The 15624-nt window shown below is 37.6% G+C and overlaps 1 protein-coding gene across 5 annotated transcripts in view; it reads left to right on the top strand.

The window, feature by feature from the left end:
- Positions 1-15624, top strand: part of dock4b (dedicator of cytokinesis 4b) — a 163404-nt gene that overhangs the window by 80843 nt on the left and 66937 nt on the right. For all 5 annotated transcript variants that reach the window (XM_030149278.1, XM_030149281.1, XM_030149279.1 and 2 more), the window contains exons 13-17: positions 1889-2014; positions 6259-6383; positions 6951-7113; positions 10319-10425; positions 12716-12869. In XM_030149278.1, coding sequence (XP_030005138.1) covers positions 1889-2014; positions 6259-6383; positions 6951-7113; positions 10319-10425; positions 12716-12869 — 675 coding nt within the window. The remainder of the gene's footprint in view (positions 1-1888; positions 2015-6258; positions 6384-6950; positions 7114-10318; positions 10426-12715; positions 12870-15624) is intronic.

The following is a 15624-nucleotide window of genomic DNA, read 5'->3' as shown; positions in this document are numbered from 1 at the left end:
TCCCTTCTGAGGAGTTTTCTAAGCCCACCAAGACTAGATTGCTTATATTTAAGAGTGTAGAAGGGCCTGACCAAGCAAGTAACAGAGTGAGAAAGCACTGTGCAGCAATACTAATCATTCCGTGTCTGTTTTTAAAAATCAATTTAGCACCAACCATAATAGCTCAAATTGTAGGTCTAAGTAAGTATTTTAACATGCTATTAAGGAATAATAACTAAATATTTAATAAAAACATGAATTTAACATCATTGTCAAAGTAAAAGAGTGAAGGAAAACAGCAGTTATTCAAGGTTTGGAAAAAATACCAAAAAGTGCAGTTACTCAAGGAAAGTGCAACATTTTTCTTAACAAATGAGAGTACATTATATCCAAAAATGAAACTGATATTTTTATTTTAGTTTTAAAAGACATTAATTTATGGTAATGGAGTGAGAATCCCAAAAAGTAACAGAGTGAGGTGGTTGTTCAGTGTGGTACACCAGAATAATAATAAATATTTTATTAAGATACTGATAAAATGATCAGTCTTTGGTGACACGTGTTTCATTACTATATTTAATACACATCTGTCTGCTGTTTTAAAAAAAAACAAAAAAACAAAACATTCAAAATCATTATCGTATTTGATTATTATGAAATGTAAGATTAGACACAGGCATAAGTGTTTACACATTGCTATTTGCATTCTGAATTTATGTTGTATACATTCATTTACAACCTGAACTGTTCTTCATTTACACTGTATTCTTACATATATTCTCATACCTCCAGTTGTAATTCAGGTACAAATTAAATAAACACAGTTTTAGAAACTAGAGATATACAGTCGCAGAAAAAATTATTCAACCATCAAAAGTCATCAAAAACAATGGTTATGCAATCAAGTACTAACTCCTGTGTGTATCATGTGACTAAAACAGACAGAAAAGAAAACATGGAATGTTGGAAAGCACTGTTTTTGTCAGTACAATGCCACAGATATTGATGTAAGAACTGAAGTGATTTTGGTTATTATCAAGAAAACATGGAAATTGTCTAAATATCAGCTCTGAAATTAAACTGTTATGAGCTATTTTTGTTGTTATCATTATATTTGTCCAAACAAATGTACCTTTAGTTGTACCAGGCATTAAAATGAACAAGAAATTGAAGAAAACAAGTGGTGGTCTAATATTTTTTCTGTGACTGTATATACAGGATTCCTACAGGTTTCTATAAGTTGAATTTAAGACTTTTTAAGACCTTTTTAAAGCTACTTAGAACAGAATTTAATGCCTATTTTAAGTCCATACTGGCAAAAATTTGCGATGCCTTGAATTTAGGAAAATGTATTGATTTACTCCAGTGCCTTGATTCTCACCATTCCAAGTTATTTCTCACCTGGGCCTGCAACGTTACTAATATTTGGTTCTTAATTTCAAGACAAATTGTCATGTTGGAATGGGTGGAACTGAGTAGAATAATGTTTTATTACAGTATATGAACAAGGGGGGGTGGTCTAATAATTTTCTCTGCGACTGTATTTTCTTATATATCCAGTTGTAATTCAGGTACAAATTAAATAAAAACAGTTTTAGAAACTAGAGATATATGTCTTTCATGCTGACTAATCCAAAATATTGTTTTAGAGAAAAAATAAATTAACCCTGCTGTTCACTTTTGCTTGGCCAAGCTCAGAAACAGGCTGGTCTGGGTGAGGAATAATGTAGAAGAACATGCAAATATCTCAGCAGTTATTTTTAATGGAGAGGAGCACACACAGTACTCATTAAGTGCTATATTGCATGGCATTAGCAATGGGTAAGAACGACAAGATCCAGGCTGCACAGCTGCTGGTGGTGAGAATGTGACATTTCTGATGGTAATGATGTCTATATTTTCCCGTCAGGCCTGGCAGTGGCTCTGCAGCTCCTTCACGGGGACATTGAGCAGCTCAGAAGAGAGTACATGGTCCTCTTCACTCGGGGTGTGTCCATCACCAGGAAACTGGGCTTCTCTGATGTCATCATGCCAGGTACGACTACACAAATATAGCCACATGAGAGTCTCAAAGGTGGTGAGTCATCGTCTATCAGCCGTCTTTCCTATTGGTCGACATACAGACATGATCTTATAATGTGGAATAGAACATGTGTTTAGTTGGAGAAGGATAAAATATTCATATGAGAACTTATCTTATTACTTTTGGTAAAGATAAGTTGCGTATACGCTGGCAACAGGGTTCATACGGGTGCTTGAAATCCTTGAAAATGCTTGAATTTCAATGTTGTGTTTTCAAGGTCTTAATTTTAGTTGAAGTGCTTGTATTTAGGACTCTGTGATGTGATTTATTTCTTTGTTTTTAACACTGACTCTGCCAGGTTAGATGGTAAACCAAAGCTACTTACAAAGAGGTGATGCATTTGGAAAAATCAAACTTTATGTCAAAAGAGAAAATTCTCAGGTGTTCTCAGGTCAATACCATGTACATTTTTGTGTTAATCATTGGTTCAGTGTGGCTTCCCTTTGTTTTGAATAAAAATTCATCTTCTCCTTTAATTTCTAAACTTTTCAAAACATAATTTTAGATGATTATAGCATAATACAATGTACATCATTATGATAAAAGTAAAAAAAAAAAAAATCCTACATATATATATTCCTGTAGATACGTATTTTACCATAGTGATAAGGTGATGTGCTGGAAAAATTTGAAAATGACCCTTAAAAGTGCTTGAATTTGACCTTGAAGAATGTGTACAAATCCTGTGGTAAAGTCCATTGATATTTTTATTAAAACTTATGGTTCGCCTGGACATGGAACTTGCAGTTAGTATGTGTGTGTTAAAGTTCCAGAGTTAATATCTTGTTACCTAAAAAGTCTCAAACACACAAAACAAGCACTAGTGGTGTTTCTATAAAATGTGAATTGTAAGCAAACTTTTGATGAGCTGCAAAAAAACAAAATGCAAATCATGTACATTTCCATAAATTGGTGGAGAATAGAATAAATGGACTGTGCTGTGTTATCAGTAGGAGGCGCTGCAGGCTACAATACATATGGATTTAATAAATAAAGCAGAAGAAGCAGGTGCTGTGTTGTTTTTCCTCTTAAATGGCTGTGATGTCTGTTCATAGATGAGACAGAGGATTAATTCAGTCTCATCCATGCACTGTACCTGTTGTACCACAGACAATCAAACAGACGATCAGTCACATGAGTTACATGTTCTTACTGTACAAAAGAATTGTTTCTCAAAAGGGAGTTCAATATCAAGTGCATTTACTGCTTATTGTAAAAGCCAAAAAAACACCTCAGGTAATTTCCGATTTTTGGCATTTCCAGAAACATTATCCAGTGGAAATTCAACATCCACATTATGTATGTTTATGAGCATACACCTACTGTCTCTGCTGGGGGAGTTTTACATTTTATACAGCTGCTGTCAGGTAGTTGTAATGTGTAATGTCATCGCCTGAAACCATGTCATGGATGGATGGATGGATGGATGGATGGATGATGGATGGATGGATGGATGGATGGCTCAACGAATGGATGGATGGACGGACGAATGAATGGATGGATGGATGGATGGATGGATGGACGGATGGATGGATGGACAGATGGATGGATGGACGGACAAATGGACGGACGGACAGACGGACGAACAGATGGATGGGTGGATGGATAGACAGACGGACGGATGGATGAATGTGTGGATGAATGAATGAATGGATGGATGGCTCAATGGATGGATGGATGGATGGACGGACAGATGGATGGATGGATGAATGGATGGTTGGAGGATGGATGAATGAATGGATGATGGATGGATGGATGGATGGAAGATGGATGGATTTAATGAGGTGCTACGCTAGCATTACATACTTTTTTGTACATTGTTTTCCCATCACTATTCTTTTTTTCTGGGCAAAATGACAAGAGTGAAGAAATCCATAATTCATGCTCTTTTGCCTTTTGACAGGCATTGTTCCTCTGCAGTTACACAGACATCCTGATGTGTCATAGATGATACTCCTGCTGTGTATCAGGTATCACAGAATCCCTGTATTGTGATGCCATCATTATTGTAGGCAGTATTTGGCGTTAGTATCCTGGTGGGATTTCAATTCTTAGTGTGTGGTGAAATGTAATTGAGATTAAATTTTTCTCTTGGACCCATTTTGAAGGTACTAACCTGATAATGTGTTTTTTTTTTTAGTATTTGTAATGTGAGTGTACCTTTATAATATCAATTGTAGTTGCCACGGTAACACTTGACATCCCTAGCTATAGAGCAAGTGTGTTTGAGACTGATATTTGAATTTCACCTGAGGGCACCTCGAAAACGATGGAATATTCAGGTTGTTTGAGGTAGATCGGCATCACTCAGATATGTAGCTGCTTCTGTAAATGACACAGTCTCCTAAGCTTAGCCGGATGGGGTTACCATAGTAACAGATATACAACCTCTTCAGTATAAGTCAGAAAAGGGGACTTCAGGTATAATTATCACATTTATTGTGTTTTGTTATTGTGTTACCTTTACATTTACATAAACACTTGGGAAACAACAGTGAAGTAAAGCTGCTGTGTAAATAACCTGTCTGTCTGTGGTTTATGTAAGCACAGTGTCTGTCAGGAAGCTTTTTTTTTAGTTCTTTTATATAATAAGTGAGGTGTGCTGTGTGGTCAAACAGATGAAGAGGAACCACAGACTGTGGAACCTCTAGTGTCTCACTCAGACAGATTTATGTTCACTGTGTCTGTCTTTGTCTTTGTCTGACTATAAAACTGTTAACAGCGAGTGCTCTCACCCTTTCTGCCTGTGTAAGTCTGCCCTTGGGCTAAGGACCCCCCCCCCCCCCTTTCTTTATCGGACAGTATCTTTGTATTCAATTTTCTATTTTTCCCAGAAATCCCCTGTTTTCTGTGACCAGCTCCCCCACTTCCCTTCTCTTCTGAGACAATACGAAGCTGCCTTTCCGTGTGTTTCTGCCTTTCCACAGAACGTGTGATATATGTGTGAAGCTTTCATACAGTGGGAATGTATATATAATGCCTTGTGTTACCATGGTTACTGTTGAGAGCAGAAAATCAATGTTGACCCTTGAGATAGAGATATGATGAGAGCTCACACACACACACACACACACACACACACACACACACACACACACACATACACATACACACACACACACATACATTTAGATTATATGGGGAACCCATTTTATAATGTGTCTGACCACAGCCCGGCTGTTCAGGAAACAGGCCTATCCTCTTTCTTTACCCACAGCACTTTGCACTATTTTGACTTCCCCTACAGACGGAAACGGAGGTGTCCTGGCTCACACATTGCACATTCAGCTGTGGTATTGGGAAAAAGTTTAATATTACTTCCTTGCACAATATACTCCTTGTGTTTTGGCAGATTGCAGCACAAGTTTCAAGGAAATGTTTTATACAGGAGGCTTTTTCAATATTTATATTGTTAGGTTGACTCCTTGGGAAAAAAAACAACTTGAAGTCTTGGGGCTATAAGATGACACCTTTTGTTCAGGATTTCAAACTTTGTTGTGTAATACACAAGAGGTCAAGCAGTGTGATTTAATAATGGGCCCAAAAAAATCAACACCATTGGAAATATATTGATTTTGATGTCATTAGAAACGAGGTAACTGTACTTGGCTAATCAGCTAATGTATACAGTCCATAACAAAGAATAGGTCAGTCATTAAATTACAAAAAGAGAACAAATGATTATATGCCATCAATAACTATTACTGTTGTACTCCCGTTTAGTGTTACTACATCTAGAAAATCAGGTTTTTTACGTAAGGCTTCTTAACATCTGCATGCATTTATAAAAGTCAAACACAACAGAACACTTATACAACTATGTTCATATTTTGGTGTTTTATGTAAGAACATATATCACTATCTACACCTGGGGCATAGGGAAGCACTTGCCAGTCCTATTGTGACTTGCTCTACTTAAACTTATATTAAAAAATGGTCAGAAATGCACATTAAACTTACTGCCAATACTGGAACAGGTTTGTGCAATGTTTTATGTACATTTCCTGCTTTTGTTGTTTGATTTTTTGGTCTCAGCAGAAAATTGAGTGTTAATTAGTCCTGATGTAAATGTTGTCCACCCCTGCCATGAAGAATTATATCAAAAAATGTGGTCAGCCTGCACAAAAATCATTAATAATGGTCTCTAATATGCATAATTGATGTTATGTGGGCTTGTTTACCTCCCTTTTCCGCAGGAGAGATGAGGAACGACCTTTACATCGCACTAGAGAAAGGGGAGTTTGAGAAGGGTGGGAAGAGCGTTGCCAGGAATGTAGAGATCACTGTTTATGCTCTGGATATCGATGGACAGATCCTCAAGGTAAACACAGTCTTTCTTTTTGTGTGTATTTAATGAATGCTATATATTATCACAACACAGCTGTTTAAGTATTGAAGTTCTTAGTGTTTATTTTCTTAACACCAGGCATGGTATTTAGAAAGAGAACTCTTCATTTTTAATATCGCTGACCCAGATGAGGGCTAAATGTCTCTCCAGTGTGCTGCCTGTTTCTAGTCGTGACAGCCTGGCTCTGTGGTTTCCTGCATTGCTTTGGCCTTGGAGAGAAAATAGACACAAATATAACCCTGCAGCCACTGCTGCTGCTACCGCATGGCATGCACTCCCTGTAGCACACACAAACACACGTGAACACCACATCACTCATATTTTATTAACATTTGCGGTGGGCATGAGAAGGCTCAGTGCCTTTTAATATATTCATATCTTTTCGTGTCACATTAACTTATTGTGTCTTTCAATCTGCCTCCCCCCTCCCCTTTTATCCTCGCCTCTAATTTCCTCCTCACTTCCTGTTCTTTCTTCGTGTCACTGCCTCCTGCACCTGTGCTGTGTTCACTCCACTGATTCTGTCTCTCCCTCCATCAGAGTCAGGTGGCTGCTGGTTCTGGTGAACCAGGAGGAGATGAGTACCACTCCTTGGTGCTGTACCACAACAACAGCCCCCGGTGGGCAGAGCAGATCAAGCTGCCCATACCAGTGGACATGTTTCGCGGATCACACGTCCGGTTTGAGTTCAGACACTGTTCCAGTAAGTAGGGCTTTGCAAAAACATATGTGTCTACAAACATTAGTAATAAGCAGCTGTATTTATAATGACATATTACTAAAAACCAAGACTAAGATAACAGAAAATAACATAATCATAAACAGTTGCAACAAGAAAAGTGAGAAACTTAGGTTGCAGATTATGTTTTCTGTTATGACATAATGTTTGTGCTCCATACCATACATTTGATGATGAGCAAAAACAATGAAATAAAATAAAAATAAAAACAAACCATGTCCAGAGGGGACTTTAAAAATCAGCACTGTAGGGTCACCCACACCACACGTAATTCAGTTCAGTCCATTTCAGTTTTATTTGTAGAGTCCTATATAACAACAAGGTTGCCTCACAGGGCTTTACAGAGTTAGTTTGAAATGAAAAATAACAAAAGTCAAATAAACAGCAGATGAAGGAAATGGATTAATGTCTCGGGCATCCCCCATCCTTAGACCCTCCTTCTCAGCAAAGAAAAACTCCAAAAACCCAGTGGGAAAAGAGAAACCTGAGGGAGAACCACAGTGGAGGACAGATCCACTCCCATGGACAGACAGACTGTAGATGCACCAGGACTGACAGACATCCGCTTACAGATGTAGTTCCAGTCTGCAAAGATGCAGTAGGGTGGGGGCACATGAGGGGTTCCATCTAGTCAGATGAGACAGGTGAGGGTGGGGGAGGAGGTCTGGGGTCACAGGTCAGGGCAGGGCACAGATGACTCACCTCAGATCTGTCGTCATCGGGCGGCTAGGTAAAGCCCCTCCAAGCTGACAAACCTGCCACATTCAGGAATACATGGGATGTTTCTTCAAAACTGAATGAATGAGGAGAGCCAAAACCTTTACAGATCTTTGTAAAGCATGTATTTATCTAGGAAACATGATTCACTTTATTAGCAGAAAGCGTTGGATATAATGACACTTGTAAGTGAGCATGTCTGCAGTCACTCCACTCCACTTTGTTCGCCCTCTGCCGTGAAACCCTGAGGCTGCTGCCACGTTCCAAACAAACAATGTACTAGTGTGTACTTGTTGTAGCACTTTCATAATGAGACTTTGTCCAACTTCTCACCTCCTAATGAGACAAAACTTTAATTATGACCAAAATATTGCTCACACAGTCGCTCACCCTCTTTCAGGGCTGCAGGGAAAAAGGCTGACTCTCTTGTCTCATAACAAGCTAATGTTATTATGCTGTTTGCAGCCAAGCTGGGAGGCAGCATGGCTGTGTGCAGTCGATATAGTATCCTTATTACTGTTGGCAGTACTAGCATTGCTACCTAAGGGTTGCCTATTAAGAGTCCAATTTAGGCCTGTGCTGACACCAAACTAAGGAGCCCATATTGTATGTACTATTAGGGCTCCTAAACTCAGGGACTACCTGGCTGCAGAAATGTGATTAGCAGACACAGCTTTTTCAATTAAAACAGTAAACTCATTTGACTGAAAATGCTTTAAATGCGACCTTGTTTTTACAGTTATTATGTAGTGGTGCAAGTTGGGCGTTTGCTTTGGGGGTAATTCAGTGTTGTTTCTAAATGGCCCTGTGGGTAACTGTAAAAACCTGTCAGCAACAAAAGCACAATATTTTGCACCATACATGTTTCATTTGGCACTAACAGCAGTTGTTGGACTTGGTGCTTAGTAACATCCTTATGCCAGAGAACAGCATAAAAATGTGGAAGTTAATGTCAGTTTTATTGTAAAGCTATTAATATCTACAGTAATAAATACTGTAACCTTCTATTCTCTATGGTGAGTTTGTTTTTAGGGTTTCAGAATATAGCAATCAGCAAAAAACAACAGTCTACCTGGTCTCACAGGATCAACTAGGCCTGTATTTCACATTGTGCCACTTAATCTTTCCTAATCTCCTGGTACCAAAGGTTGCAAGGTCTTATAAATTATTAAAACCGGTCCAAAGTGAACCACACACACCACCAAAAGCAGTTTAGAGTGTAGAGTTTTGTGTCTTATAAGCAGCTACTTTCCTGTTGTAAAAGTGTAATCACAACAAAACAAGACAGAAATCCATTTGTAAGTTTAATACAACTTGTGCTGTGTGTGTGCAGAGCTTACAAACACACACACACACACACACACACACACACACACACACACACACACACACACAATGCTTAAATGTAACACTTTTGCAGCAAAGAAAGGAAATATACTAACACAAACCCTACAATTGTCACTTCCTGCTGTGCTCACACTAGCACATGATTACAAAAGCAGCAGATAAATCAGATTATCAGTGTTTATAATGCAAATTATGCTCAAAGCTTTTAGAAAGCCTCTTAAAACACAGCAGCCAGAGTAAATCAGGTCCTCTAAGAGTATCTTAACTGAATCTAAAAATCTTATTTTTTGCTGCTTTGTGCTTTTTATCCCAGTGCTCAAGGTTGTGTAAAAGTACACTCAGGGTGTGTTCACTGTACCCTGACATCAAAGCTGAACTGTACTGCAGCATAAACCACCACATGTAACGGCTGACTCTGGGTACAGTCCCTGTCACTGACTCCTGACAGACCTGTTGAATGCATATCCTGTGTTAAACTGTTTTATAAAGCAGTAATGTTTACATCGCTTAAACAAAAAAAAAAAGAATATTTCTTACCTTCCTCTCTGCCTTTGCTGCAATATTGGAGTGTTTCATGGAAATATTCCAAATTTAATCAGGTCTGGGTCTTCGCCACCTTCTTCTTCCTTGCCCCCCCCCCCCCCCCATATCAAGTTTGGCATCAAAATGTGGTTCAACAAAACTCATAATAAAGACAGTAGAATATCAAGAGGAGCCTCATATACTTTATGAAGTTTCCTTTGGCAAAGCAAATTTGTTCAGCACCAAAAGGCAGCCAGACTACCATTCTGCTATTATGATGCTGGACAAGGCAAGTTAAAAAAAACAAAACAAATGTAATCAGCAGGACGGCATGAAACAAACTACCGCAGGGATGGTCACCCTGCGTTCATTGTTGTACAGTGGTCAACAGTGCGGTTCAACTGTATAAACACATCAGCTATCTTTGCTCAATAATAGTTCATGATATAAAAAGTGATTTCATGCTGTTAATCTTAATTTTGTTTTGAGTTTTTATGTATTCAGTTTTTCTAAGACAGTTGTAGCCTGTGCTTGTGGGTGTATTTTGGATTTAGCGTTATGTCCATGTGTTGTTGTTTGACAGCTAAAGACAAGGGAGAGAAGAAACTGTTTGGCTACTCCTTTGTTCCTCTGATGCAGGAGGATGGCAGGACTCTGCCAGATGGCACCCATGAGCTCATTATCCATAAGGTAAGACCCACCCGCAGTAACAAGACTGAAAAAAATCCATCAGTTTACTGTGTCCTTGGCACAAGAGGTGTTCTTTTTTTTTTTTTTTTTTTTTTTTTTTTTGATCATGTATCCTGTTTGATCGCATAGAGAGTTCACTTCAGAAATGTTATTCTGCCACAGCTTGAATCTTTTAATCAGTATTTAATATTTCATTTTCAGGGCATTTTTAGATATTAATCATGTAAAATTTAAAAAACATGAGATTGATCATCAAGTTCCTTTGCCTTTAAAATGTCCAAGCTATTTGCATTCCACATCTGACACAGTACTATGTGTCGATGAGTTGCAGCTTTTCTTTTAGACGTACCCACTTAGTCAAAGTTTTCTGCAGTTTTGCGTCGCACAGGTGTTTTTCACAGATTCTTTGGAAGCGCTCACACACTGTGTTTTACTAAGTTAATCACATACTCTAATAGCACAGAGCGTCCAGTCTGTTATTACACTGCTTGGTGCCATGGGCTGACAAGCATCACTCCAATGAGTAATGCCACTTATGTAACACTGTCAAGCTGTGAGGATGAACACAACCAGAGGTGACACTGAATGTGAAATTTTGCCATAAATGTATTTGTGTATGTATGTTTGGGGGGGGGGGGGGGGTACTACTAGAACAGAGGCTTGAAGCTGATGGGTGCATGTTGATGAATAATAATCCACTCCATCTGTGTATTTAGTATGATCTTCATGCCCACAGTAAGAGGCTCACACTCATATTTTCACACGTCTTGGTCTTAGACACATCAAGGGACTAAAACAAATAAAACAGCCTGTATCCCCAATTAAAAGTTACTGCAAGACTTTCTTGGGTGTAATTCAGAATAATTGCAGAGTACATGCTTTTCCTCAGCTGCAGGCGAAGGGTGTGTGCATAAACCTCAGGCTGTGCAGAGCATGGAAAAGCATAGTTCATACATTTTATTGGCAGTGAGGCAAAACGGTGACCAAAAGTCTGATTATTTATTTTGCCGTTAGCTTTCATTTATTTCAGTTGACTACAAAAACCAAAGCTGCCCCTTTTATTGCTCTTTGTTCTCGTGTGTTGCCTGATTTAGTCTTACCAAACCCTTAACCTGAAACTGCCAGTTTTGAAAAGAACAACCGTGGTAGCCTCATGTGTTCCCACCGATGAGGGGAAAGGGCCCATTCTAATGCCAGATGGAAGTTGCTGAAAAGCTCAATGAAACTGGCATGGCCTAGTTTCTCCTCAGACCCAAAATAGACACAGAAGAATCAGTCCAAACTGTGTGGTGTCTTTGGAGCTCAAACCGCCTCAGCTGTGAATTAAGGCTGCATGAGAAATCCCCAAAATAACAAGATCTTATTTGCAATTTGATCTTCTAAGCAATCTGTATACTCATCTAAGAACTCTAAACACTGCCTGTGCTCTGTGGTTGATAGAGCAGGAGGTTGTGTTTCCATCCATGTCTAAAGTGGGTAGTTTTTGTGGAACTTATTAAATCTCCATCACAATACTCCATATTTACTGCAATAATAACCCTTTCATGCATGCATTATGAGAACCTTAATCAAGATTTTTTTCCTTAGTGTTTTAATTCCTCTTAAGGCATGAAATAAAAAAAACAATGTGATTGATTTTTTTTTTTTTTTTTTAAATCAACCTGTTTTTCATGGAGTTACAAAAATGTCCACTCAGCTACACCATGAATTTTAATCTTGAAGCAAAGAAACATGTATTTAAAACCCAATATTATAAAGTGATAATGAAAACAGTGAAATGAAACCATGTTTAATGCAGCTAATCTGATGTTTTCTCACATTTTAACATAATCTAATACTAGTTATAACTCACTTCATGGAGATAATATGCAAAAAATAAATATTAACAATTGATTTCCACTCAAGAACCAATCAAGAACAGCAAAGTTACAATAATGGTATGAATTGCAGTTTATGAGATGATGCATGAGCGTCCACTGTGTTGGTTGATATGGAACTAAAACAACAAAACCCATGAATATACAAGAGTAAAGCTGTAGAGGAACTGTCCGCTGTAGTGACCACTATGCATGAAAGGGTTAATAACAATTATTCAAGTTATATGGTGTTGAACAAAGAGTGTAGCAGACGTTTACAAAAGCTTGTATTTCTTCCACTAGTTTTTCACAGATGCAGAATAACTGTTACATTTTGATCCTATCGCTTTGTTCCGCTCCTTTTTTTTTTTTTTCCTACATCCACTGTGCCAGTGCGACAAATGTGTGGTTTTCTTTTCTTTCTTGGGATACAGTGTGAGGAGAACACAAACTTGGCAGACTGTTCTCGCTACCTGAAGCTGCCGTTCTCCAAGGCCAACCTGCCGTCCAACAACCAGACGCTGAAAGGCACCAAGGAGTCTTTCTGGATCACCAGCTTCCTCTGCTCCACCAAGCTCACACAAAATGGTACATTAAATCAGAGAGTGACATTTTGGCTGTTTCTGTGGTTAAGGTGTGTTGTGCTGCAACATGCATGCTGATTTTAAATTACAGTAAGTAGGTACAAAGTTTCACAAGATGGTCCCGTGCGTCTGTCTAGCTCACAGGTGTCAAACATGCGGCCCGGGGACCAAATCTGGCCTGCCAAAGGGTCCAGTCCGGCCCTTGGGATGAATTTGTGAAATGCAAAAATGACATATTATTAATTATTAACATATTAATAACCCTTTTAGTTCAGGTTCCACATTCAGACCAATTCAATCTCAAGTGGGAAGGACCAGTAAAATACTATCATAATAACACATAAATAATGACAACTCCAAATTTTTCTCTTTGTAAATGTAAATATTTTCATGTATTTACACTAAAACAAAGTATAATTTCGCAAAAAATGCCAATAATCTGAAATGTCTTAAGAGAAGTAAGTATAATTTTAACAGTTTTCTGTCTGTTATTAAATGTTTTGTGTTTGTAGATCCACTGTGATCTATAAGTTATAATGTGCATGTGTAAATGATAAACTGAGGCAGAATATTGTTAAAATTACACTTATTTTTTCAGTTTGTTCATGTTATTCACATCTTTTGAAAGGATAGTTTGTAGGTGTAAACCTTTTCATCATGTCAATTTACTTTGTTTGCTCTAAAACAGAGAAAAGTTTGGAGTTGACATCATTTATATATTATCATGTTATTATTTTACTGGTTTGGCCCATTTCAGATCAAATTTAGCTGAATGTGGCCCCTGAAATAAAATGACTTTGACACCCCTGGTCTATCTCAATGGTTCTCAAACTTTTTACAGTGGAGTAACCGCTGAAATAGACTTTTTTAGCCAAGTAGCCACAACTCTCACTTTGGCTTTTTTTTTTTTTTTTTGACTTTTTATTTCGATATTTTCATTTTTCCACAAAACAGAACATTCTTTGACATAATAACCTAAGAATTAAGGCACAAGTAAATGGAATACAATAGAAATATCATAAAGGGAAATCACATGGAAAAGAAATATTTGTTTTTACCAAAAAAAATTACAGCAATACAATATCATTCATAGAGAAACATAATAATCTTATAACAGCTCTCATTCCTTCATCAGTCACCCAAATACCGAGGACTACAGTTCCAACTTTGTTCAAAAGTGTCCATCTTTAGTTATAGACTTGTGGTCATTCGCTCCATAGTGTAGACCCTTTTCAGTCTCTGTACCCACTGAGTTATGGTGGTTTTGGATCCTTCCAGTTGACAGTTATCATTTTCTTAGCGATCAATAAAAGTATCGGTAACATGTGTCTTTGGTCTGAACTAAACATCTCCTTAAGTATAACTCCCAGTAGGAATAACAGTGGGTCTCGCTTCAGCATTTTTGACTGAAAAAAATTTGGCGTATGTTCCTGTGCCAAATGTGTCTGTTTATATTTTCACAACTTTGTAAACAAACAACATATGTTTTAAAGTAAATTTTGTGTGCAAAATGTAAACTGAAATGTGTCCTCTTTCACTGATATGAAAAATAAATAAATCGTCCATTAATTAATAAATGAACCTTTCATCATCAACAAAACATAATTACTTATCTACTCAAATAAACTCATTTTGAATAATATAAAATAGAAATGTTCTTAAAGTGTTACCAAAGCTTAAACAAGATGATTGACAGTAAAACTATTACAGTATATGAATGTATTTATTGTGTTTTATAATTCAGCATTAATTCTCATGATTTATTTTGTATTTGGTACATGATGACTTATTTAATGTATTTTTCCAAAAAAATTTCAAGTACCCCCTGGGTCTCTTCCAAGTACCTCTGGGGGTACACATACCCCACTTTGGGAAACCCTGGTCTAGCTCAATGAGTGGAATGTAAAACAAGTTTTGCCAAAGATTGTGATAAACACATTACAAAACAAATAGTAAAATACCATATGTTGACAGGATAAAACAATAGAGCTGTAGTGTGAGTGAGAAGGTGACATTCCCATCCAAGCCACTGAAGTGTGTGAATAAACCTGTGAATATGTACGGTGATAGGAATAGCTTCCAGTTTGCGTAGCTCACTTGAATCCCACTAATTAGCGAATAAATCCTTCTGCTTTCAGAAATCTGCTGGCACAATAGGATTTGTAGTCTCATTTCAACAGAATTAGCCCACCACTGATATGTGTGTTCTCAACCAAAGTGATAAAATGAAAAGAGCTAATAATAAATGTCAATTGAAGAAGACAGAGGAGTACAGGAATTGTTGTTTTTTTCCTCCTGTAGGTCATTGGTGCAGGCGGTAGTATTCATGCATCAACACAACCTGATGATTTCACACATAAAGTTGTGAAAAAGACACACTTCGGGTTGAGCAGAATCTGAAGAGACAGCTAAAAGACTTTTTCTTGTGGCTTATGTTTTATTCATGTGTATGTCTAGAGACCAGAGCTCATGAAAATGACTTTTTATCTTCTTCATCCCATTGCACTTGAAAATGTCATCGTTTGTTTGGATTCAGTGCAGGTTTGAGGCTGTAATTGAAGGGTGTGGTGGTACTTTTTGATCTCAGGTGTATATTCCTCTCATAATCATGCTTTTCTTTAAAAACAAACCTGAACTGTGTCTTTCGTTTTTTTTTTTGTTTTTTTTTTATAATTTAGTTTTTATTGACATTCAGTATCAGACATTCACATCCAGTACATACAGGGGTTGGACAAAATAATGGAAACACCTTAAAAAAT

The sequence above is a fragment of the Sphaeramia orbicularis genome, chromosome 12, assembly GCF_902148855.1.
Source record: "Sphaeramia orbicularis chromosome 12, fSphaOr1.1, whole genome shotgun sequence".
Lineage (NCBI taxonomy): Eukaryota > Metazoa > Chordata > Actinopteri > Kurtiformes > Apogonidae > Sphaeramia > Sphaeramia orbicularis.
Note: the sequence above shows the minus strand (reverse complement) of the source record. Positions and strands in the feature narration are given on the sequence as shown.